Genomic DNA, 26,540 nt, shown 5'->3' with positions numbered 1-26,540 from the left:
ATGTCTATGCCCTGGGAAATGTTTGTGTTACTTATAGAGGTTATTAATTCATAATGGGGTAAAGACACTTTAAACTACAAAACTGTTAATACACATTATATTTTGGTGCACAGAATGACAGCTGTGGCAATGTGCAGTGATCAAAATAAATCTTTGATTTACACCCCCCTTTGAACATCTTGCAAGTTATGTAACAATTAGTACAGCTACACTAGCAACAGGGGCACGCGTCTACTGGGTAGAATGGTTTGATGACGTCTGGAGGCTGGGATGCAATGGACCTCACATCTGCAAAGGATGGAGTGCTGTTCAATAACAATAAGCTCCCAGCACTTTCTCACATGATTGCGTGATGCAGAAAGGAATGGAAAGCAAGTCTACCTCGGTCTATATTGCCGCAGAAGTGCGTTCAGGATGCAGTTTTGAATTTCAGTCGCTCCATAGGCTGGTATTGACAGCAGAGGGGTAACATATTGGTCATTCTCGGCTGGGGGTAACTTGGGAGAGGGTGAACGATGGCAGGCGCTAAACTCACGCCATCTCCTTCGGAGATAGACCCAGACGTCAAGACCGAGGCGACGAAAACACCGGAGGAACCGACTTGGGTCAACCCGTCGAAGCCGATACGAACGATGGGCTCTTTTGGGAGTGATGCTGGGCAAAGGTACCGCACATTGACCCGCATGAAGCTGCTGCATGTCTCAGACTAAGAGCACCAGTTCGATATCAAACCCGCAGCATCCTCAAACCCGTGTGGTGCTTCAAGCGCGCAGCGCAAAGCGCAGTCAAATTGTATCCAATATAAGCTATTTATTATTATATTTAGGCAAAGGGTATGAATTGACCTATGTAATGATACATTCGTATCGAATATATAGCCTACATTCCTTAGTCGATTATATCCTTTGCAAAAATGAAAATAACAAATCGCGATCTCTGTTTTCCAGTCTGTTGATAGGTTAAGGCTATATTGACACATGTTATGCGCGATTTATGAAACTGATTTATGACGGATTGTCAAAGCTGACTGCACGCAATGGCACTGTTTGTTACATTTGCGGAAATTGGCACTGTATGTGCCACCCACTTGTGAATAATATTTTTTTCTCAGCCTCCTGTTTAGGTTTTTCTGGGTTTTTCTTTATGTCTGCAGTTTGATTCCTGTGCATCGCTTACATAACTCCGAGGATGCTGCGGCTCTTTATAGAGCGTACAAATGGTTTATCGGTTGCATGGAGGATATTAACACATTTGTATTGATATTTTACTCATTCAAGTGATTTAATCGATTTCAATTTCCACGATAGACATTTACTTTTGAGTAAATTAGCAGGCGCTCTTAACCAGAGCGACTTACAGGAGCAATAAGCGTTAAGTGCCTTGCTCAAGGGCACATCGACAGAGCCCTGTCGGCTCGGCTCGGGTATTCGAGAATTCTAACCAGAAACCTTTCCGTTACTGTCTGCTTTCCAATGCAAACCACAGGGGATTATGTGTGTGTGTGTGTGTGTGTGTGTGTGTGTGTGTGTGTGTGTGTGTGTGTGTGTGTGTGTGTGTGTGTGTGTGTGTGTGTGTGTGTGTGTGTGTGTGTGTGTGTGTAGCCTAGGCTACATGTGTGCCGGAGCACATCAGCAACTACAGTGGAGTAGCCTTACCTTCACTCCCCAGCCAAGTCACATGAGATGCTTCTCTCTGAATGGGACTGCACGGTTTAATTAAAAGGGGGAGTATATGCAGGCAGCCTACATTGGCCTGCCTGAAAAAAAATCAGTATGGGTGTTAAAATGCTCTCTTTGACATTCTCATCACTTCTCGCCGTTTCTCTTAGCAATTTACTGCATAATTCAATTAAGGATGTTGGTTGAGCAGAAACTTGAAACGTTTTGAGTCTGCTACAGTATTTTTGCTGTGTAGCAAAATCGGGAGGGGAAAGGTAAGGTTGAGCTTGATGCGGGGTGTTAAATCTTTCAATAGTTGCAGAGAGTTCTGCCAAGTCAATACAGTTAATTACAGCAGTTTTATCATCATTAACAGTTGCATATCCCTGTAATGTTTAGTTCTCACATTTATGCACATTGGAATCCACTTACCTGTGCTTTTCCAATGTCACTGACTTCATTAACTATTCAGAAACATCGACACACGTATATTAACCGTTTTCTGTATACCATTACAACAATAATTATGTCAAAGCGAATGCAATATTGCTGAGGCCATAGTATACTGCCTTACTGCCTGTGAAAATAAGACAGTATAGTCTGTAGGCAGTATATGTTTCTCTTTCAAAGGCACTAGCTCTCATCAATAATACAGACTGAGGCAGAACTCAAGAGGCCCACTGCTGCACCAACAGCAAAAATGCATCAGGGTTGCCTACCCCTTTTTTTGGAGTCTAAAGTAAAGTACTGTAGCTGGTATACCATAGAGCAGGGGTAGGCAACCCTGGTCATGTGGGGCCACAGGCACTTCATGTTGTTGATTTAACGTGAAAATCTGAGGCCCGCACTCAATCCTAACCCGTAAATATAGGAAATGCGCTGTACGGTCAGAGATGGTGGAACTCTTTTTTGACAGGCCTTTTCAGATATATCTATGTTTCTGCTTATAATTTCCAACATTTATGTAGACTATTTGTTAGTCAGGCTTTTTGTTAGGGGTTGCAGGAGCGTAGTGGTTAGAGTGTTGGGCCAGTAACCGAAATGTTGCTCCATGGAATCCCGGAGCTAACAAGGTAAACATTTGTCATTCTGCCCCTGAACAAGGCAGTTAACCCACTGTTCCCCGGTAGGCCGTCATTGTAAATAAGAATGTGTTCTTAATTAACTGACTTGCCTGGTTAAATAAAAATATGGTGTGGGGTGCTTTGCACCCTCACTATAATTAGATACATGCAGCTTTCCTTCTGTTATTACTAGAACGCTAAATATATTCTTGCTCACCAGAATAATGTCATAAATAGATATGCTTCAATCCAGTTGACATCGGAAAGTTTGTTTTCTCTTTCTATTTCATCTCTGCTTCTCTCGCGCAGCAAAGACGTTTAGAGAAAATGCAATAGGCCTAACTCTAAAACAACGAGAAAGCCTTTCCATGCAAAACTTCATCCGTTTGACGGAAATTAAAAGCTGTTAAAATGACTCAACATGCTTGTTTATAAGTTTTCAGTTCAGCTTGGATGCATATTTTATGTGGTTGAAATACTATCAGCGTTTATAATGCTGTTAAAGCTGGCACCCTTTACAAGCGGTCCCTAACCGCGCATTCTCTCAACATCCTATAATAAAATAATATTTCTCCACTCCTGTTCCTGATTAAAAATGTAAATTTGGTGTATAATTGTACTGCAAGATGCTTAATGCTTAATTCTGCAGGAGTTAATATCATATTAGGTCAGAGTTTCCCAAACTCGGTCCTCGGGACCCCAAGGGGTTTACATTTAGTTTTTTTGCCCTAACAAAACACAGCTGATTCAATTTGAATTCCCCCTCTTGTGACTGTCGAATTTGTACAGCACCTCACAATCATCATACATAACATACATATCATCCTCTTTCACCACTTCACCAAATCTTTTCCAAACATTAGACTACTGTTCTGGTCCTTTCTTCTATTTATTTTCAACAGTAGAAGCTACCGGGCCTCTGCAGATCTTCCTCTCCCGTCTGCCCTGCCTACTTTTTATCCCCTGTTGTTGTTTCCCCATGCTGTCAGCCTTAGGCTCAGAGACAGAGATGATTGGGAAGTTTAAAGAGCCCTGTGTGTGTGTGTGTGTGTGTGTGTCCACGTGCTAGTGATGCGCGGGTCAGCTGTTTCCCCCACGCCCGCCGGCAATTGCTAATAACACAACTGCCGGACAATATGTGAAATCTGAGGCCCGCACCCGACCCTAACCCGCAAATATAGATAATGCGCTGTACAGTCAGAGATGGCGGAACAATTTTTTGACAGGCATTTTTATATAGGCCTATGTTTCTGCTTATCATTTCCGACATTTTGGTAGGCTATTTGTTAGTCAACTTGTCTATAATTAGATAGATGCAGCTTCTCTTCTGTCATTACCTGTTGCCCTAGAATACGACATAAACCCTTGCTCACAATAATAAAAGTCATAAAACATTGATAGAATGAATTCTTAAATCTAGTTGACAGTGGTAAAGTTTTGTTTTCTCTTTCCTCTTTCATCTCCGTTTCTCTCGTGCAGCAAATACATTTAAGGCCTAATGAAAACCCTCAATATAGCCTATCGATATGAATTGCGCAAGAATGATACATTTATGGATTTTGAATGGATTGTTTTCTCTATATTCAACCAGTCTGCCCGCCACGCGCCCACCCTTCATCCACGCGGATATAACCGCTGGGACTGCGGGTTATGAGTCAACCCTTGCATCACTAGTGCTTGTGCATGTGTATGCGCATTCATGTGTATGTGCTTGCGTGCAGGGACAAGATAGTGTTCCTCAGATGATTATGATAATGGTGGTTATGACTCTAAGCCCATGCAGCTTAATATACTCACAAAAGCCTCAGAGTCATCGTGCACTGATCTAAATACACTGGAGTGGGAATGAGAGTAAACAGCACAGTTTTCACTGAATAGCCTACAGTGTTGATTTACTGCTGCGGCATGGAATGATAAACTCAGTAGAATATAGCAGAGATAGTCTGAGTCATTAGTAATATCCGTTATCATATTAGATAGTCAAACAGCACCTCACATTAGATAGTCTGGTGTGCTGATCTTTCATGCATTGATCTTGCAGAAATCGAAAGGGTGGGGGATGGATACCTAGTCAGTTGTACAACTGAATGCATTCAACTGAAATGTGTCTTCCGCATTTAACCCAACCCCTCTGAATCAGAGAGGTGCGGGGGGCTGCCTTTAATCAACATCCATGTCGAGGCTCTCATTTGCATAATAGTGTCCATATAAATCAATTTGACACTTATATTTGACATGTCCCTGTATTGTGTGAAATACATTTTACAGTATAAAAACGTTAAATTACTATATCTGTGACTGCAAAAAAAATCCCACTTCCCATCACTTTTAATTCACTTTCGGACAGAAAGGATGCTGTCAGTCAGTCAGTCAGAGTTCTCCATGGGAAGGCAATGAAACATGATCACCGTGAGACCTGTCCTCTACGTGCTGTGTTCAGCTCCAGAGAGGATGGAAGTAAGAAGAGATGGAAGGAAGGAGTGAGAATCCATAATATGACCCATCTCCATTGACCCACCGCTCCATTCCTCCACACTCCTCACTGTTTAGTTATTCATTACGGCATTATTTAAATGCCTAGGAACCCCCTCAGTGCCGTGCTAGGATGCTTCACTGTACATTCATACCAACAGCTGGTCGGAAGGATGTAGGATGTAAACAAACAGTGTAACCAAGACTTACAGTAAACTAATATAGTAGTTTTCTTTCCAAGGATACAGGAAGTTGATACTGTAAGATCTTGTTCTTTTATACTGTAAAATATGTGTACGATATTCTGATTATGGGACTATTATGATTATGGGATTATAGGATTAATAGTACTCGCTTCCAAAGCATGTGCCTTATATCATGAAATTAAAAAGATAGATTCATTGTGTGCATCTCCATCCCTATAGAATCCATTGAGATGTTACTCAGGTTTGATACATTAGGGATAAATCATCATTTATATAATGGTTATGGGAATATGTTATGTTCTATGCTTCCAAAGTCTGTCCCTTAATGTTGGGAAACCAAATAATTTTTTTGCAACTGTATCCATGTATCCATATAGACCGCAAAGGGTGCATGATTAGGTTTTTTGCCCTAGCACTACACAAATAATTCAAGCTTGATGATGGGCAAAAAACAAAATGTGCATCCCTTGGGGTTCCCAGGATCGAGTTTGGGAAACGCTGCTATAGATGTTACTCAGGTTTGATACAGATCATGAAAAGATCAATTGTGTGCACTCTTACAAACTCTATTGAGATGTAACTCAGATTGATTATACTAAGCTATAGGTATAGAAAAACGTAATACTTTAGCTGAATTCCCTCTCCAGAATCCTCCGCGATCCTCATCATTAGGTCTTTATCTTCACACCAACTCACTCATTCCCACACAAAAAAATACTATACTAAATACTATACTATGGTATAAATACTATAGTAGGTCCCTGGTTCGAATCTCCGAGCTGACTAGGTGAAAAATGTGTAAATGTGCCCTTGAGTAAGGCACTTAACCTTAATTGCTACGGGTCTGATAAATGACAAAAAGGAATGGCTTGACCACAATGCTCTGGCCTCAATAGTAATAACAACTTTTGTCTAGGGAATGGCTGGAGGATGCTGATGACGGATTGCAGGGGGATTTGTTGCTCTGCAGGCCGAGGCTGCTGTTTTTCTAATTGAAATGAGGAGAGTGCTGTGCTTGAAAAGACAACGCAATGTTCTTTCTCTTTGTTTAGTTCTCTGCCTTAGTTTAATCTCTTACAACCTCACCAATCCTCTCTTAAGTCCCCTGTACCACAATAATTGATTATGTATAGGCTTCTCCTATTCAGCTCTTGTTCAATGTAGGGCCACTACTATCATCATTCACACACTGTATGTTGTGCCAGTTATCTATTAGTACAAATTGGACATACAGTTGGCAGATTATTTTTCTTTTTGGTAAATGCAAACTCATAACTCAAGCGCACTTTTTTACATTTTATGATTATTTATTTTTTTACCCTGTTTTCTCCCCAATTTTGTGGTATCCAATTGTTTAGTAGCTACTATCTTGTCTCATCGCTACAACTCCCGTACGGGCTCGGCAGAGACGAAGGTTGAAAATCATGCGTCCTCCGATACACAACCCAACCAAGCCACACTGCTTCTTAACACAGCGCACATCCAACCCGGAAGCCAGCCGCACCAAGGAAACACTGGCAACTGGCACCTGCACCTGGCAACCTTGGTTAGCGCGCACTGCGCCCGGCCCACCACAGGAGTCGCTGGTGCGCGATGAGACAAGGATATCCCTACCGGCCAACCCCTCCCTAACCCGGACAACGCCACACGGACCTCCCGGTTGCGGCCGGTTACGACCTGGGCGCAAACCCAGAGTCTCTGGTGGCACAGCTGGCGCTGCAGTACAGCGCCCTTAACCACTGCACCACCCGGGAGGCCTCAAGCGCACCTTTTTAATAAATCCAAGAGCACCTTTCCAAGGGGTTACCTAGTTAAAATACAGGAGCTTGTTAGTTGATTGGACTCAATGCTGTATTTTTTATTCCTTTAGTGGGAGGGAGAGCATGAACCAAGTTATTATCCAGGATCCCTTCTGGGATGTCTTCTTAGCAATCCATCTCTAATCCATTACTCTATATCTGTGCTTAAATTGGCTATTTACTCAATTTAATAGAAATTTTGGTTGCACCGTTAACTGTGGCCTAATTAGCGTACTACTTAATCATCAAGATCTTAGAAGTTAACACACACTCCATTAGCTTCAGTATACTCATTGCAGGTGTTACTGAAGCTAGCTACGGTGCAAAGGTATTGGGACAGTGACACATTTGTTGATGTTTTGGCTCTGTACTTCAAAACTTGAAATTATAGTGACTATGAGGTTAAAGTGCAGACTAGACTATCAGCTTTAATTTGAGGGTATTTTAATCCATATCGGATTAATCGTTTAGAAAGTACAGCAGTTTTGGAACATAGTCCCCCCATATTAGGTGAACAAAAGTAGTGGGACAAATTCACATATACAAAGTTATAGATGCACAAATAGCAATCCCCTAAAATGCTAACCTCCCCTGTTATTGTAATTGTGAGAGGTTAGCATATCATGGGGATATGATATTTGTGCATCTGTAACTTTCTCACTCATCATTGTTCACGATTAATTCAGGAGTATCCGTAATCATGGTAGCATCAATATTTAATATAGAAGTGTTTAGAAACATATTATATTCTTATTTACAATAAAAGTTACTCCAAAATGACACAATACATTATTTACCATTAATTTCTATCGGGCACAAAATAATCTGGAACACAACCAAAACAAACAGCAAATGCATCAAACACATTTGTAGAGTCACAAGCTTGATGTAGCCATTGCATCCTATGCATATGGCCCAAATACTTCACTTTTTACTACTTTAATATACATATAAATGAATTTGTTCCAAACGGTTAACTCGATATGGATGAAAATACCCTCAAATTAAAGCTGACAGTCTGCACTTTAACCTCATAGTTGTTGTATCATTTCAAATCCCAAAGTGCTGGAGTACACAGTCAAAACAACAACAAACGTGTCACTGTCCCAATACTATTGGAGCTCACTGTATAAAGGGAAGTGCATCTGAAATCTCCATCTCTTGGGTTGTGTTTGTGCTTATTTCTAGCCATCTTAATATAACTGTTCAGTTATGATTTCCTTTCCTTTCAGCAACTCTGGCTTAATGAGCTGTTTTAAAAGTCAACTTCCCCTTAGAACCAACTTCTCTGCTTTTAAACGGCCTATGTGGCATCGATATGAGTCAGAAACATTAATTATAGTGTCAAAATTGACTACAAAGTGTAAATAGGATAATTCCAGTCTCGTCCAAAGCTGATTTTTCGAAGTGAGTTTGTCACTATTTACTGGAGGGTTGAGTATGGATTACGATCGTGCCCACTTGCCCAGTGCCCACTAACACGAGAGAAGTAGCTGTGCTGCACACTCCATGCAAACATAGCAGCCAATACCTCCAAGAAGTCAGACAGACCTGCACATTACACAGCACCTCAGACTTCTTTAAATAAGACAACAGGTCGCCAAGGCTATGTTGAAATAACCCTTGGTTCTAAGCGTGGTCATTTGCTGATGTGTTTGATAGTGTCAATCACTCGAGTCTGCCACTTTTTGGTGCAAAATGAGAATTGAGATGATCAGTTTTCACTTGTATCCCAACTACAATTTGTCAATAATCCAAAACCCTGTTTTTTTAAACATGATTCCCTATTAGACACCACCAGACAGTCGAACACTCTGGTAATAGATAGTGAGACAGTTACAAAAAACTAAACTGCACCGTAGCATGCTAGCTACTAACGTTACTTGCTAGCTTAATTGACAAACACAGAGTTGACATTTAGCTAGCTAGCAAGTGATTTTGAGCACTGATAGACAGCGTGTAACTTATGCTTTATTTACGATAGCTTGACAGTTTGCAGATGATGAAGTTGCATACATGTTAATGTTCTCAAAAATCAGTCCTGAGCGCGCAACCATACTTTCCCGACTCGATAGACTGTATGCACTGCGCTGACTAGTTTTTATGCAAAAAAAAATACTTGAGAAATACTGCACCAAACACCTTAGCTAGATGTAAAATTGCGTGACTAAGACCTCATTGGCAAAAATGTCTAAATTAATGACAGATGTCTTGATTTATCCTAAATTATTTTTGACTATTTTAAGGAATTGCCTATGTTGTTACTATGGTGACTCGGGGGGCAAACAACAGTATCAGCCAGTGTATGCAAACATAAAACACCCACATCAAACTACACCCCCAAGAAAACTCTTGTTTGGTTTAATTCAATGTCCACTAGCATTTCTCAATCAGCAATCTTCAAAACGAGGCCAAATCAGGGAGTACAGTCATCCTTTAACGTGGTCCCCATGGCAAATTATGTCACAATTGTTATCATTAAAGCTGTGTTCTGGAGCGGAAGCAGTTGCTCATCAGTTGACTTGAAAAGCGAAGTAGCCCCCAAGGAAGCGTTGTCGTGATTGTTACGTTGTGAGTTCCTACCCACAATCCCTACCTTTGACAGTCGAGTGGAGCTAAAAGCTGCCATTAACATTCAGGAGGGTGTATATGTCTGTGCGTGCGTGTGCATCCTTACAAACACTAAATGCAAATGCCTTACATGTTTAAGTCACTGTTTGTCCCTTTGGATTATAAGGACAGAGTAATTCCCCAAAGGTGTCGGCAGAGGCAGGTGTGACTTCAGGATGGGTGTAGTTATATGCCCTACTGGCAAGCTTCCACTTTTGGGAAACGGAATCAAAACTACAAGTTCCAGCTTCCCTCTAAATTACTGCAGAGACTCATGTGGCCCCACAACATTTCAATAGGTCCTTGAGGGAACAAGTGACAGAGGATTCAGCCAGTGTCAGCATCATGGATCTGCATTAATTCACTAATACATGCAGTGTTTAGCACTGGTTTAGCACTAGCAGTTGCAGTTTTTTTTAATATAAATTGGTTTGCTGGATCTACTGTCAAAGGGAGGTGAGAATCAATTTGTTCCTGCATTGCATGCCTCAGGGGCTAAACAGAATGTGACAGTGTTTATGATGCACTACCTTACCTGCATGATTACCAAGACAACAGAGACTTGCAGGCTCCTCCAGTGGGCCTGTGATGCCTCTGATACCAGAGGCAGAGACCGAGTGTTGGTGATGTAGCAGTAGATATGTCATCAACAGAGCTGATTAGAGGATGAACATCTGTGTTATGGCCTACTGCTTGAGTACCAGATAAGTGCTTTATAATTAGATACCATCTTTATTGTTCATTTCACAGCGCTCAACTACAGCCATCAAACAAGCCGACACTCACCAAGAGAGATGTTGACAAAACCACTCTGTTCATTGCCATGGAGACACCAGTCTCACTTGTATTTGGATTGTCCCGACCTCTACATATGCTGTATACCTTAGAAATGCTCAGACTATCAACAGACTTTCAGTTGGATTTGTATTAAAGAGCCACTGAACATGCTGATTGGCACGTGTTTTTATTTTTCTCATTCGAAAAATGACATTTCAGCCTTTGAGATGTGTGTCCTGACCGATTCCGCATTTCGTTAATGATGTTTGTTCCCCATGACACACTGTAGATGCAGAAGTCTATTTCACGTCCTCAACATAACCCGAATGAATCTAAGATAACTCAAGAAATCTGTAATTAATTTTGATGTTTTTGCAGAGGACGTTTTAGTTGCGCAATTTGATATCTAACGAAGGTGTTTGGTGCAATATTTCTCATGTAAAAAAAATGTGTGATGTGTTGTCTTAGTCGGTGCTGCTGGGCAGCTCAGGTCTGTCTCACTTGCTATGCTATTGGATAGAGAGCCATCACCATAGCTGTTCACCCCATGATAGTGAGCAAATGGATATCGTCAAACCAAAACCGAACTTTCATTTACCCTGTTGTGACGTACAGATGTTCCAAACTCCATTTTAGAAAAGACTGACTTTATGACCAAAATTATCCTATTTACACTTTGTAGTCAATTCTGACACTAGAATAACTGTTTCTGACTTGAATCGATGCCACATAGGCCATTTTCAAAGGGATTTGTTGTTTTTTAAAGGCAGTCACTCTTTAAATGTCAACTGAAACTTAATAAATCAAACAGACAGCGTGAAAATTATTGATTGATTAGTTGAACATATATACTGTATATCAGTGTCAAGTTTGTCAAGTTCCCCAAGGTTGCAAATGTATATTCTCCAGCTAATCATCAAACCCTTGATTAGTTGAATCAGGGGTGCTTGTGCAGGGCCTGAACAAAAAAAGGGTAGAAGGGGACTGCAGTTGAGAAACACCTGTGTAGATCATCTGTTGAAGACTGTCCAAATAAATTGCTTCTAAAAATGTTGCAGTGTACAACGATGTCAGGGACAGGCTGAATACTAAAATAGGGTTTTTTATTTGGCAGTCAAAAGTATTCGCCTAAGAGACTCAATAGGTGATGAGTTCCAGTTCAGAGTAGTGTGGATAAAACGTCTCTGTTCACACCTAAGTGGTTACTGGACCTCTCCAGGGTCCTGACTACTTCCTGATTGTGATGCGCGACACACTATTCTCTTCATCCACACAGAGTGACCTGAATGTAGTTGAGCTCAGGGATTTAGGTTTAGCTCAAAAGTTTGTGGCCTGGACAACATTGTAATCTGCCCCTGATGTACAATACTGTTAAAAAGTTTGAGGTCACTTAGAAATATCCTTGTTTTGGAAAGAAAAGCAAATTTTTTTGTCCATTAAAATAACATCAAATTGATGGAAAATACAGTGTAGACATTGTTAAATGTTGTAAATGACTATTGTAGCTGGAAACGGCTGATTTTATTGGAATATCTACATAGGCGTACAGAGGCCCATTATCAGCAACCATCACTCCTTGTGTTAGCTAATCCAAGTTTATAATTTTAAAAGGCTAATTGATCATTAGAAAACCCTTTTGTAATTGTTAGCACAGCTGAAAACTTTTGTGCTCATTAAAGAAGCAATAAAACTGGCCTTCTTTAGACTAGTTGAGTATCCGGAGCATCAGCATTTGTGGGTTCGATTACAGGCTCAAAATGGCCAGAAACATATAACTTTCTTCTGAAACTCGTCAGTCTATTCTTGTTCTGAGAAATTGCCAAGAAACTGAAGATCTCGTACAATGCTGTGTACTACTCCCTTCACAGAACAGGGCAAACTGTCTCTAACCAGAATAGAAAGAGGAGTGGGAGGCCCCGGTGCACAACTGAGCAAGAGGACAAGTACATTAGTGTGTCTAGTTTGAGAAACAGATGCCTCACAAGTACCCAACTGGCAGCTTCATTAAATAGTACCTGCAAAACACCAGTCTCAACGTCAACAGTGAAGAGGCAACTCCGGGATGCTGGCCTTCTAGGCAGAGTTGCAAAGAAAAATACATATCTCAGACTGGCCAATAAAAAGAAAAGATTAAGATGGGAAAAAGAACACAGACACTGGATGCAGGAACTCTGCCTAGAAGGCCAGCATCCCAGAGTCACCTCTTCACTGTTGACGCTGAGACTGGTGTTTGCTCCAGATACTCATCGAGTCTAAAGAAGGCCAGTTGTATTGCTTCTTTAATCAGCACAAATGTTTTCAGCTGTGCTAACATAATTACAAAAGGATATTCTAATGATCAATTAGCCATTACAAATTATAAACTTGGATTAGCTAACACAACGTGTCATTGGAACACAGGAGTGATGGTTGCTGATAATGTAGATATTTCATCAAAAGCATCCGTTTCCAGCTACAATAGTCATTTACAAAATTAACAATGTCTACACTGTGTTTCTGATCAATTTGTTGTTATTTTAATGGACAAAAAATGTTGCTTTTCTATAAAAAAAAACAAGGACATTTCTAAGTGACCCCAAACTTTTGAACGGTAGTGTAGTAGGCCTATTTTAAGTGTCGCTTGAGAAAATGCTTGGTCAGGTACGGGTTCCCCCCCCAAAATGTAATATTTTTATCCATCTACAAGTATAGGAAGTGACAAATCCATAAAATGTATTTATCTGATTCTATCTTTTTCATTTGTCAGGTACTATATCTAGGGAATTACCATGCCCCTCCTAATAAGAACTCAATCTGTCCATATTCATTTATTTTTATGACTATGTTTGATCAAAAGTAACTAAGATTCTCATTAGCAAACTTCAGGAAGTCTATACCTTTAGCTAGCATATTGTATCAGTATAATGTATGGTACAGTCATTTTATACAAATCTGTTCCATACGATTTCATTCCGATTATTATTTTTTTTTAAATGTAACCTTTATTTAACTAGGAAAGTCAGTTAAGAACAAATTCTTATTTAATTAACTCACTTTTCTTATATCCTCCATGACTATTCTCATATCCTCCATGTTTGACATTGAGCCTTTGATTCTCAACATTATCCTTCTCTGTTTGCTGTCACCATACGTTATTAATGTGTCCATGGCACCGCTCGGCTCAATGTCACCATGATACATTCATTCAACCTGCTACAGAACGAAATATAATCTGTCCAATTTGTCATCATGTGAATGCTGAAGCCATTGCGATTGACCCAGTGGGTTTCCTTCCTGCTGTCCTGTAGTCTCCTGTGGTTTGCAATGAGAGTCTCCCGTCTGTTCTTAAACCAATCAAAGCATTGCATCCGAGAATCCCTGTCAATTCTAATGTGTAATCCTGATCTAGGATCAGTTTTTCATTTTTGTAAATCATGGCACCTGCTAATAGATCAGCACTCCTACTCTGAGATCCTTTTGTCTTTCTGGTGTTACGTGTCCTCTATAAAAGCATGCCCTGCCCCCCATCTCTCCCTCTCTTCCTTTCCTCCTTTTAACATCTCCCTATCTATGTCCATGTGTACTGTGCTTATAGGTATCAGGAGGAGTACAGTATGGACTCTACCAACGCCCAGTAAGTCCAAGGATGCATCCCAAATGGCACCCGACTCCCTATATAGTGCATTACTTTTGACTAGGGCCCATAGGACTCTGCTTAAAAGTAGTGCACTATGTAGGGAATAGGGTACCATTTGGGACACACATCCAGCATCATGCTAGCATGGAATGGCATGTGTCCTGTGATTATGTCCACTATGGGAGATTGATAAACACACACAGCTTGTTTCTTCTATCCCTCCCTTTTGACTTGAGCATGCATCCCAAATGGCACCCTATTCCCTATACAGTGATTGCACTACTTTTGACCAGAGCCATATGGGCCCTGGTCAAAAGTAGTGCACTATAAAGGGAATAGTGTGCCATTTGGGATGTGCCTTAGTCACAGCACCAGATAAAACCGTTGAGCTTGTGTCATCAACCACTGGAGGAGTTTAGAGAAATACTTTAGGTGCTAAAACCTCGAGATTATTTGATTTTGTTCAGTGATGTAGTCAGTGGATATGGTTGGAGTACGTTGACTGTCTGCTTGCCTGCCTATAAATTATTGCAGCGTGAATGTACATATTTTACAGTGCTATCTAGAAGAACTGCACATGAGTACTGGATTGTCTTCGTAGAGGAACGCTTATAAACCATTGTCAGTCGGTTTGATAAGTGCTCCCTCAGCATTTTATTGCAAATGACTTTTTAGAGAGATCATTATCAAAGTGGGCTAAACGGGCTACTGGTTACTAAAATCACATTATCGCCTATTTAAAAAAAGATAAATACAGCCGTCCGGGCGGCAGAACAATCACCAACGCTACCAAGTCAAACAGCAATTTTGATGTAGTGCGCGTGTGGATGATTTTTTTGTGGGCTGCTATGCCTGGCAGGCTGGAAATGATAACTGATAACATGCTTCCTGTGCTCTCTGTGGTTTCTGTATTGTCTGTCTGTCTGTCTGTTGTCGAGGAGATGGATGGTGAATAGGTTTCCTTAGGGATGCTGTAAGTGCGGTGTCAGAGGCATGCAGCGGAGCTTAAATGTTGGCACAAGTGTTCTCTTCCGCTCTAGAGATGGGGCTGGAAAGGGGATTATTTTGGACGATATTATATATTGATTATATTATCCCAAGTATCGATTCTCAAAAAACGTAGTTAACGCTAGCTATCGCTAGTCGGCTGTACCTGCGCCAAAAATGATTATCCCCCTATAGCTTGGCCTCAATCTTATTTTTAAATGGTGAGTCAACATGTTTTTAGCACTTTTATTTCCATGACCGATCAAAACTCGTTTTTATGATGGTTCTTTCTTGTCCCTCTGCAGCAGACCTATATATAGTGAGCAATTTGTTTGGAACATTGAATCGCAATAAAACTGCAGTATAAAAATGGAATACATATAGAATTGTGATAAATCCCCGATACATATAGAATCGCAATACACATCATATCAGCACCTAAGTATCATGATAATATTGTATCGTGAGGTCCCTGGCAACTCCCAGCCCTATTTTTTCCCATTTATGGAGAAAGAATCAATCGAGCAGTGGGTGGCAAAATGTTTAAACAAAACACGGTTTTCCTCACAATATTTCCATATGATGGCATTCTGCTTTTGAGCGTTTGGTACTCGAAAAAAAAAGCAGTTATAGCTTACAAATTGTATTTTGCTCTTGTGGTCAAAGTGGATATTTGAGAGCAAAGTGGTCCTACATAATGTGATATGTGATCTGACCAGGCTTTAGAATTGACTCAGAAACACCAATTTAGAATGGAAAACATGATTATAATCAATCTTGATCCATGTTACCACTCACAGCAACAGTGTTTCTTTAAGATGTATCATCATCACAGTCTAATGCAGGGGGCTGAACACGGGAAATAGATTATGTGATGCTTTATGAATTCCTCCCTAATGAATGTGGAGCATGTGAAGAAGTCAATAATTAGCTAGCAGTCTTAATTACAGTACAAGTAATAATAATTATAGATTTCATTCCAAGTAGAATCTCAAAGGCGCTACACTAATTTTTGGGATCTGGTGGTTTTTGGGCGATGGTCTTCCACAACTTCAGATGAAGCTAGTTAGTTTGGAAAATGAGTGTCTTGAGCGAAGAGAGCACTGATGGTGCAGGGAAATGGCTGGAAAACATCTGACAGAACGGCCCCGGAGCTTTTCATCGGGCACCTTGTCATCTTCGATGTTTACAGCTCCTCCTTTGTAAGTGTCACGTATACGCAGGGAGTCAGGAAGCAGGTGCAGTAGGAGAGTTTAATTACAATGATGCAAGGCAAATTAACAAAACGGAATGCATAATGAACATGAAAACAAACCAAAACTGCCTGATGACTGAGGTTATTGAGGGCTAAATAAATGATGAGGAATGATGATGAGGAAGGGGAGTCTTTCCTGGTGCATGGGTCCCACGGTGAAGGTGAGTGATGTGTGTGATTGTGACAGATCCCAATGGTTGCTTATCCAGTGCTTGGACCGGAAAAGGAGAGGAGAGTGTGTACAGATTTATGTTCAGGGAGGAGGCAAGGGCCTGGTCAAGGAAATTCCTTGTGGCACCCGAGTCCACTAGAGCTGCTTAGACAACACCTGAGAGACAGCCAGCCAGTGAAATGGGAACCAGAAAGGTTTGGCAGAAAACGATGATGGAATACGCACACCTACCCTGGGAGACGGAAGATCACCTCTGTCCTAGTGGAATCCAGGTTGGGACGCACCGGACACCGCTGAAGCTGGTGCCCCTCCTGGCCACAATAGGGACAGAGCCCCAGCGGTCTCTGGCAACTCCACTCTGCCAGGGAGAGGTGTGGGTTCAGGCTCAGACTCGGGACAGCCAAAGGTGGGAGGCAAGTGGCGAGGTGAGCAAAGGCGCTCCCGAAGAAGGTTATCCAGACAAATGGCCATTGTGATGAGTGCGTCCAAGGATAGGTTGTCATCCCGACACGACAACTCCATTTGGACCTCTTTGCGCCGTCCTCTCCAGAAGAGAGTGTGGAGGCCCGTCTCATTCCATCCGCTAGAGGCTGCCACAGTCCAAAGGTAAGGGCGTACTCCGCAGCGGTCTGGGGACCTTGGGACCTTGGACCTCTCGGTGGGGGACCTTGGACCTCTCGGTGGGGGACCTTGGACCTCTCGGTGATAGGGGCTTCCCGTCTGATGGGCGAAATAGAGAGAGCACTTGAGTCGGAAGTCACTGCATTTCGATGAAGGAACGTTATACTTCTCCGGAAGGGACAGTAGGGCTTCGCTGACCTGGGTGGACGGCTGGGTAGGCTGGGGGACTGGATGACTGTGACGACCCTTGGTAGGAGGCCCTCTGATAGGGGTATGGATAGCCTCCCTGGTAGTTTTGAGGCGGTGGAGAACCTCCTCCATGGCCTTACCCAGTTGCGCCAGCTGGTCGCGAGGTTGGTGGAGCAGATGACCCTGTTCCTGGACCTTCTAGAAGATGGTTTTCTCCTCTGCTGCTTCCATATTGTGAGGCAGTATGCTGTCACGAATACGAGTCAGGAAACAGATGCAAAAAAACAGGGGATTCGTACTGAACAGGACAACAAACCAATACTGACTGAAGACTGAGGCTACTGAGGGCTAAATAAAGGGAATATAATCAAGGTGATGAAGTCCAGGCATAATGCTGGGGAGCAGGTGTGCGTAATAATGGTTGCCAGGGCTGGTGGTTAGTAGACCGGCGACGTCGAGCGCTGGAGAGAGGGAGTAGGCATGGCAGTAAGTGGGCTGGATCATCCACTATCAAAGTGTACCACCTACCTGGGTGATGCCTCGGTGACTGTAAAAGCGGCAGTAAGACCACCACTGTTGGTGGTTGTTCGGAAAAGCCCCCTATAAAGGGGTCTAATATTTTTTTTAATAAAAAAACACTTAAAAAAACAGTAAAATATTACAGTATTGTCATAGTTCTCTGCCTAGGCTTCATCAACATGCCATGGCAACCACGGAACAAGACTTCCAAGTAGGAGCTGTTAGACATGCAGGGACTGGCTCGGTTGTTTCCCTGAAAGCTGTAGTCTCTGTGTTGTGATACACCTTCAGTCAGCTTGGGCTGGACGATCCAAACCAGAAGGCGATGGAAGGCTGGTTCTGTTGATCAATAAATGTACATTTGAAAGCTAAACATAGCCTATGCTTGAAAGTTTTAAGTCTTGTATTTGCATGTGCACCTGATTCTCTACTTCCAACATATCTCAACAGACATTGTGCTTAGAGTAAGAACTGCTATTGCTATTTCTGATCACTTTGTGTATATTATGGATAGTCTGACTTTACTCTATCCACAGCCATCAAAGATAGAAATTGGTTGACTGGAGCAGTGGAGTTGGTCGACTAGAGAGAGAAAGAGAGATATAGAATATTGTTCAGTATGCAAATAAATGTATGTAGGAAGATAACTTGGGAAATCAACACAGCTGTCTGTCTCCTATCAAACAAGCCTCGGCTCAGCCAATGGGATAACTGTTCTGAACGTGTAGGAAATTACCTAGACAATTTTCCAAGTGTCCAACTGTTTGGTTGCATCCCCCCCATGGTTAGAGAAGTAACCATCACTGACACGGTCATCTGTGTGTGTTACTTCTACGCCTTTTAAAAACAAGACATATGGAAGGAAACATCTGTCTCTTTCATTTATCATGGTTTCACATCTCCCAACAGATGATAGTGAATCAGATAACAGAGCATTTAAAGCAGCTTTGTTCTCTTCTTTTAGACAGATTGCCCTGCTGTCAAAAAGCTGTTTGATGTTTATTTACAGTGCACAGTCTTCACTTCAGTGTGTCATTTTCAAAGCGGCTTGAAATCGTAATCTTCTCGTAGGCAATAGTGTGTGTGTGTGTGTGTGCGTGCGTGCGTGCGTGCGTGCATGTCTTTGCATGCACACACGTGCGTGTGTTCAATGTGAATGAAAATGCAACATTTAAGTTAAATTGTGAATTCTAATTAAATATACATTTGTGTGTGCATGTATACTGAACAAAAATATAAATGCAACAATTTCAAAGATTTTACTGAGTTAGAGTTCATAAAAGGAAATCAGTCAATTGACAAATTCATTAGGCCCTAGTCTATGGATTTCACATGACTGGGAATACAGATATGCATCTATTGGTCACAGATACCTTAAAAATAAATTGGCCTCACAAAGGGCCTCAGGATCTCATCACCGTATTTTTGTGCATTCAAATTGCCATTGATAAAATGTATCATGACACTAGGCGAGACCCAAATGCAGACACAGGAGGCAGATGGTTGGAGTTAAAGATGTTTAATAAATCCAAAGGGAATAGGCAAGAGAATGGTCGTGAGTCAGAGTCCAGGAGGTACAGAGTGGCAGGCAGGCTTGAGGTCAGGGCAGGCAGAATGGTCAGGCATGTGGGTACAAAGTCCAGAACAAGCAAGGGTCAAAACCAGGAGCACTAGAAAAAGGAGAAAAGGCAAAGCAGGAAACCGGGAAAACCGCTGGTAGGCTTGGACATATAAGACGCACTGGCACAGAGAGACAGGAACCACTGGGAAAACAAGCGACACCTGGAGGGGGTAGAGACAATAACGAGGGCAGGTGAAACAGATCAGGGTGTGACACAATTGTGTTTGTAACTTGCCCATACAATAACCCCACCGCCACCATTGTGTACTCTGTTTACAACGTTGAGATCAGCAAACCGCTCGCCCACACGACACCATACACGTTGTGAGGCCAGTTGGATATACTGCCAAATTCTCTAAAACAACATTGGAGGTGGCTTATGGGAGAGAAAAGAGCATTAAATTCTCTGGCAGCAGTTCTGGTGGACATTCATGCAGTCAGCATGCTAATCTGTGTCATTGTGTTGTGTGACAAAACTGCACATTTTAGAGTAGCCTTTTCTTGTCCCCAGCACAAGGTGCACCTGTGTTATGATCATGCTGTTTAATCAGCTTCTTGATATGCCACACCTATCAGGTGGATCGATTAACTTGGCAAAGGAGAAATGCTCACTAATAGGGATGTAAACAAATTTGTGCACATAAGTTGAGAGAAATACATGTTTTTGTGCAAATGGAACATTTCTGGGATCTATAATTTCAGCTCATGAAACATGAAATGAATGAAAGCGAGATGCAGAGGAAGATTGTGGCTCAATAGCTACACATCTCTTAGTATACAATCTAACCTGTCAGGCACAAACAAGGCTCCAAGGTCCCTGCTGGAGCTTACAGCCCATTATTGTTACCCTCTGCAGGAGTTAGGGGAGGCAACCATTTTATTACAGAAAGAGATCAAATAGATCTGTTTCACCCCCACTTTAGATTAGTTGACTAACAGTTAGTCACAGTTAGCTCTCCCATCATTTGTAACCTCCCAGACACACCCCAACGTTCAGTCCATGGGCCCTTATTAATGGAATTGCTTTACATGAACGTCAATTATGTTTCATTAGATAGTTACAGTATATGCCTATGCAACTGTATAGAATTAAATATATATTTTTAGAGTGACTAGCTTGTCAGTTTTGAATAAGTGGTACCACATGGGTGATCCATAAATCACAGTGACTACACCGTTCCGTTTTACTTTTCATGACATGATGGATTAGGAGAGTCCAATTGAAATACATGGAATAGCTGAGGGACCAATCAGAAAAAAAAAGTTTATGGATAGAACCAATAAGGGTTATAGTGCTTGCTGCATTATTGACACCCCTAAAGGTTCTATATAGAACCGTTTTGTAGGGTTCTCTGATCAGAACCCCAAGGGTTCTTCTTCACTGAACAAAAATTGGTTCCATATAGATTGGATAAATTGTATTGTAGGCCTACTAAGGGGGTGGCTTAGCAAATTGCATCATGGGAGTAGTAGAAGAAGTAGATCAAATTTATGCTCAAGGTAGTCGGTGTAAAATAAAGAAATAAGTTGGAAGAACAATCACAGAAAGTCAACATGACTAATTTATTGATGTTCCTAAGTTATTAAACCACATACAGTTATGTGTGTAAGCTGTTAGGGTAAATTCTAGGCTCCCTAAAGATGTAGGATATGTGGTTTTAAATTGCATCATGGAAGAACAATTATGCTCAAGGCCGACATAAGTAAGAGGATCCATTGCACTTTAAAGAAATACATTATTTAAGGTCTGTTCAAATCCTCCATCGGAAACGATGTCACTCCATAGCTATCAGAGTGTCAAATTGAAGATTAATGTGGCGTGTAGCTTAAATGCCACACATTTCAACAAGACATGCAACAGTTCTTCCAGACAGCAGGGATGCAAACTAATCACCTTTCGGCTAAATTCGCCTTTTTGAATCCAAAATAAGTGTGCTATGTGCTTCGTGTAGATCCGATGAGAATAGTTTTGGGGGGGCTTTGTATAAGGATGTGAAGAGGTAGGTGGTGCCTGACCGCAGAGACAGGGTTTGAGAATGTGATGAAGCGTACTTTTTGAGCTATAACATAAAAACAGCTGGCATTTGGAAAGTTTGGGGTGAGGGAGAAAGTGTGGTGGAACAAGTATTGTTAGCATGAGGTATCTTGCTAGCTGGATTGAATTCTCCGTTAGCTAGCCAGAGAAATGTTGAGCAACATTAGCCAACTTTAACTGATCAAATAATTTAGATCATGGTGTGAAACCAATTCGCTATAGTATTAACTGGTATACGACTCCTTGCCTTTCCTCAAGTTATAACTCGTTAGTTGCTTACTGGACCCTGGCAATCTGTATGAAATGTTAACTAGCTAACAAACTATCTGTGAACTGATGTTTTTCCTCTAAAGTAACATTATGTAGTTAATTTTCTGAATGAGAGAATTAGGTGAAAATGAGGCGTTGCTTGTTAAAACAAGTGGATTCAGGGATGAAGTGGAGCTGGGCCTGGCTTAAACTGGATGCCACCATAGAGGTGAAATGAACACCACACACTTTCCCTCTTTCTCCCTTTTTCAATACAGTGGATAAAAAGGGGTATGCCAGGTGTACTCTCTGCCTGAAAGAGGTCAATTATGCCAACAAAGGGTATCATGCTCTGCTGGCACATTGTAGAACAGATGTCAACAGCTTTTGTTGTGTTGAACTTGCCAGTAACGTAAGGTGACCAGATTTCTGAAATGAAAACCGGGGACATTTCCAGTTTGGCGGAAATATATATATATATATATATATTTCCAGTTTGGCGGAAATATATATATATATATATATATATATATATATATATATATATATATATATATATATATATATATATATATATATATATATGTATGTATGTATGTATGTATGTATGTATGTATGTATGTATGTATGTATAATTAAAATATCCAATGTTATTATCTATGAAATAAAAAAGGGGGACAATTCCAGTTTCATGTATTTAGTCTAACAGGCACACTGTGATAGACAGAGAAAACAACTACAGTGGGGCAAAAAAGTATTTAGTCAGCCACCAATTGTGCAAGTTCTCCAACTTAAAAAGATGAGAGAGGCCTGTAATTTTCATCATAGGTACACTTCAACTATGACAGACAAAATGAGAAAAAAATTCCAGAAAATCACATTGTAGGATTTTTAAAGAATTTATTTGCTAATTGTGGTGGAAAATAAGTATTTGGTCACCTACAAACAAGCAAGATTTCTGGCTCTCACAGACCTGTAACTTCTTCTTTAAGAGGCTCCTCTGTCCTCCACTCGTTACCTGCATTAATGGCACCTGTTTGAACTTATCAGTATAAAAGACACCTGTCCACAACCTCAAACAGTCACACTCCAAACTCCACTATGGCCAAGACCAAAGAGCTGTCAAAGGACACCAGAAACAAAATTGTAGACCTGCACCAGGCTGGGAAGACTGAATCTGTAATAGGTAAGCAGCTTGATTTGAAGAAATCAACTGTGGGAGCAATTATTAGGAAATGGAAGACATACAAGACCACTGATAATCTCCCTCGATCTTGGGCTCCACGCAAGATCTCACCCCATGGTGTCAAAATGATCACAAGAACAGTGAGCAAAAATCCCAGAACCACACGGGGGGACCTAGTGAATGACCTGCAAAGAGCTGGGACCAGTAACAAAGCCTATCATCAGTAACACACTACGCCGCCAGGGACTCAAATCCTGCAGTGCCAGACGTGTCCCCCTGCTTAAGCCAGTACATGTCCAGGCCCGTCTGAGAGTTTGCTAGAGAGCATATGGATGATCCAGAAGAAGATTGGGAGAATGTCATATGGTCAGATGAAACCAAAATATAACTTTTTGGTAAAAACTCAACTCGCCGTGTTTGGAGGGCTTTTTTTTTTTCTGCAAAGGGACCAGGACGACTGATCCGTGTAAAGGAAAGAATGAATGGGGCCATGTATCATGAGATTTTGAAGGAAAACCTCCTTCCATCAGCAAGGGCATTGAAGATGAAACGTGGCTGGGTCTTTCAGCATGACAATGATCCCAAACACACCGCCCAGGCAACGAAGGAGTGGCTTCGTAAGTAGCATTTCAAGGTCCTGGAGTGGCCTAGTCAGTCTCTAGATCTCAACCCCATAGAAAATCTTTGGAGGGAGTTGAAAGTCCGTGTTGCCCAGCAACAGCCCCAAAACGTCACTGCTCTAGAGGAGATCTGCATGGAGGAATGGGCCAAAATACCAGCAACAGTGTGTGAAAACCTTGTGAAGACTTACAGAAAACATTTGACCTCTGCCATTGCCAACAAATGGTATATAACAAAGTATTGAGATAAACTTTTGTTATTGACCAAATACTTATTTTCCACCATCATTTGCAAATAAATTCATTCAAAATCCTACAATGTGATTTTCTGGATTTTTTTTTCTCATTTTGTCTGTCATAGTTGAAGTGTACCTATGATGAAAATTACAGGCCTCATCTTTTTAAGTGGGAGAACTTGCACAATTGGTGGCTGACTAAATACTTTTTTGCCCCACTGTATATTACAGAAACACTACAGACAAGACAGAACTGTCTGATCTGAACAGCCATTAGTAGTCCTGCTAGTCTGGGTAGAATAAGAGAAGAAGACAACATGAGCAAAATTGAAAAAACAGACAATACTATATGTGAAATACTTAACATAATAAAGAAATAAGATGCTGATGAGATTGGTAACTACATAATATACTTATACCAACCTAATCTGTATATTTCTCAGAAGAATGTATCTTCTTCAGAATTGCTCTGTCTTTGGCCAGCTTCTCCATGAACTCCTGGCAGGGGAGGTTGAAGTTTGTCTTCACAATAAGCATGGCCTTGATGATAGGAACAGTGAACCTATTTCTTGCTGCTGTCCATAGATCATTCATTTGGGAGAACACTCTCTCGACTGGTGCATTACTTCCAGGTAAGCACATGACAGAGGCTAATCTAGCCAGGTTAGTGTGTGGGATGTCATTCTCTTTGAAGTGGGTAACCACTGTGCTCCATCTCTGATGTTTTCCATTCTTCAAGCGATCCCCCCTTTAGGAACTCTTGCAGGCCAGTAACCTCGTCACACAATGCATCCTCATTGATTGTCACATTGGAGCATTTTTCCTGCAGTGTGACTGCTGCCTTCTGGATCTCTTCACGCAGAGGTTGCCTTTTTAAAAGGAGACCATGTAAATATTTTAGATTATCGGTGTGCTTTCCCCATGCTTGCAAGTAGTTCACAGCCATAGTGAAGAATGATTGGGATGCTTTGAGAAAGCTCTCTTTAGACTTGGCTCCATTTTCCTCTAGCTCTCTCAGAAGTCCTCTGACCAAAACTGGAATGAAGTTGTCATTACGTCTTGCAGTCAATTTTGCCTAAAAGTTTCTCAGAATTGCAGCGGACTCCACAGCACAGCGGTCCTGGTGAATACGGTCAAGTTTCCATGGACAAAGGCCAGCCAAAGTTCAGTCAGTGGATCTTTGAACATTGTTCGCTGGACAACAGAGCATTTGTCTTCAGAAATAAAAAAGGATTTCAATGGCACATACATTTTCAGCACTCTTTCTAGAGCAGGGAGCATGGACATCCAGCAAACATTGCCGTGTCCTAAAATGTTATGGTACTCCTGGCCAACAAACTCACAAAAGCCCTTCAGTCTTTCTACTCTGACGGTGAAAATAAGAAAACATATCCAAATATCTTTGTGAGCAAGTACTCAACATCATATCCAAAGCTGTTCTGGCCGTGTTATGAATGATGTGGGCAGGACAACCTAAGCCAATCACCTCCCGCTGCAGAGAATTTTAAACTTTGGTATGGACATTGACCCTCCCCAGCCTATTCAGTCCTCCAAAATTGGTATTTGTTGTCGGCAGAGAATGTTTTCCAGGTTACATTTTTGGATGACCACCAGGACCTCAGCTGCAATTTTCTCTGCCGTTTCTCCATTCAATTCAACAAAATCAAGCAGTTTTGCCTCCACAGATGTTCTGCCATCATATATCTTACATATCTGACGACTATTGGCAGCAGCTTTAAATGTCCATGATTGGACGGATCAATGGACAGGGACACAAATTCAACCTGGTCTAGGTCCTGTGTTACCAAAGTACTTGCCCATGTTGCTAACACATTACTCACTATGACATCACATTTTGTCCTAGCACATGTAAACTTTGGCTCATAAAGCTTCTGTGTCATTTGTGCTGTGCAGTCCATAGATCTGTAACTATGATTGTGTCACATATTGTGGTATGCAAAGACACCCTCCTGCACAGCTAAACCATATTCTTCTTGGGAAGGCTCTACCTTCTTGAAGAATGTGGTGACAGAGGACATACCAACACAGGCAATCAGAGAGGCTTTATGCTTTTTTGTCTGCTGATGTTCTGCCACTGCCGTTCTTCTCTGGCTGCCAATTGAAAGAGAGGAATTCTATCGTCTTGACCGGAGCGTATAAATGGAAATTCTCTCGTTTTTCATAAAAAGTGCATTTCCGTTTCTTGGAAAGAGTCATTGTATCTCCTCTGTCTGCTCTTCTTCACTCTCCTTGTGCCACTCTTCTTACTCTCAACTTTTTCATTATCCTCCAATCTTACTCCTCTTTTCTTCACTCGTCTTCCTTTCCTTCTCTTCACCTTTCCACCTCACTCTTCTACACTCTCCTTTCTTCACTCTTTTTACTCCCTTCATTTTTCCTTCTCCTTCCTCTCCAATCTGTTTAATAAATAGCATACTATTAGATAAAATACTTTGGTTAACAGATTCCCATTGCTTGTCTCATGTTTGTATTTTATCTCAAAACCTTTGTTTGGAATATTAAATTGGCAGGCTCTGTAACCATATCTTTACCTTTCCTCCTGTCTCCTTCACTCTTCTTCCTATGTAGTCTTCCTCCTCTCCTTCCTCTCCACTGCTAATGTTATTTTCACACTACTTATTATAACG

General features: G+C 41.4%; 1 protein-coding gene across 1 annotated transcript in view; it reads left to right on the top strand.

Annotated features, from left to right (window-relative positions):
* The first annotated feature begins 376 nt into the window (after window positions 1-376).
* The window catches only part of LOC139412093 (potassium sodium-activated channel subfamily T member 1b), a 75,840-nt gene continuing 49,676 nt past the window's right edge, over window positions 377-26,540 (top strand). The window contains 2 exon segments of the mRNA XM_071158887.1: window positions 377-664; window positions 14,161-14,199. Coding sequence (XP_071014988.1) covers window positions 516-664; window positions 14,161-14,199 — 188 coding nt within the window. The 5' untranslated portion in view covers window positions 377-515.

Source organism: Oncorhynchus clarkii, chromosome 6 (genome assembly GCF_045791955.1).
Source record: "Oncorhynchus clarkii lewisi isolate Uvic-CL-2024 chromosome 6, UVic_Ocla_1.0, whole genome shotgun sequence".
NCBI lineage: Eukaryota > Metazoa > Chordata > Actinopteri > Salmoniformes > Salmonidae > Oncorhynchus > Oncorhynchus clarkii.
This window is presented reverse-complemented; position numbering and strand designations above follow the sequence as displayed.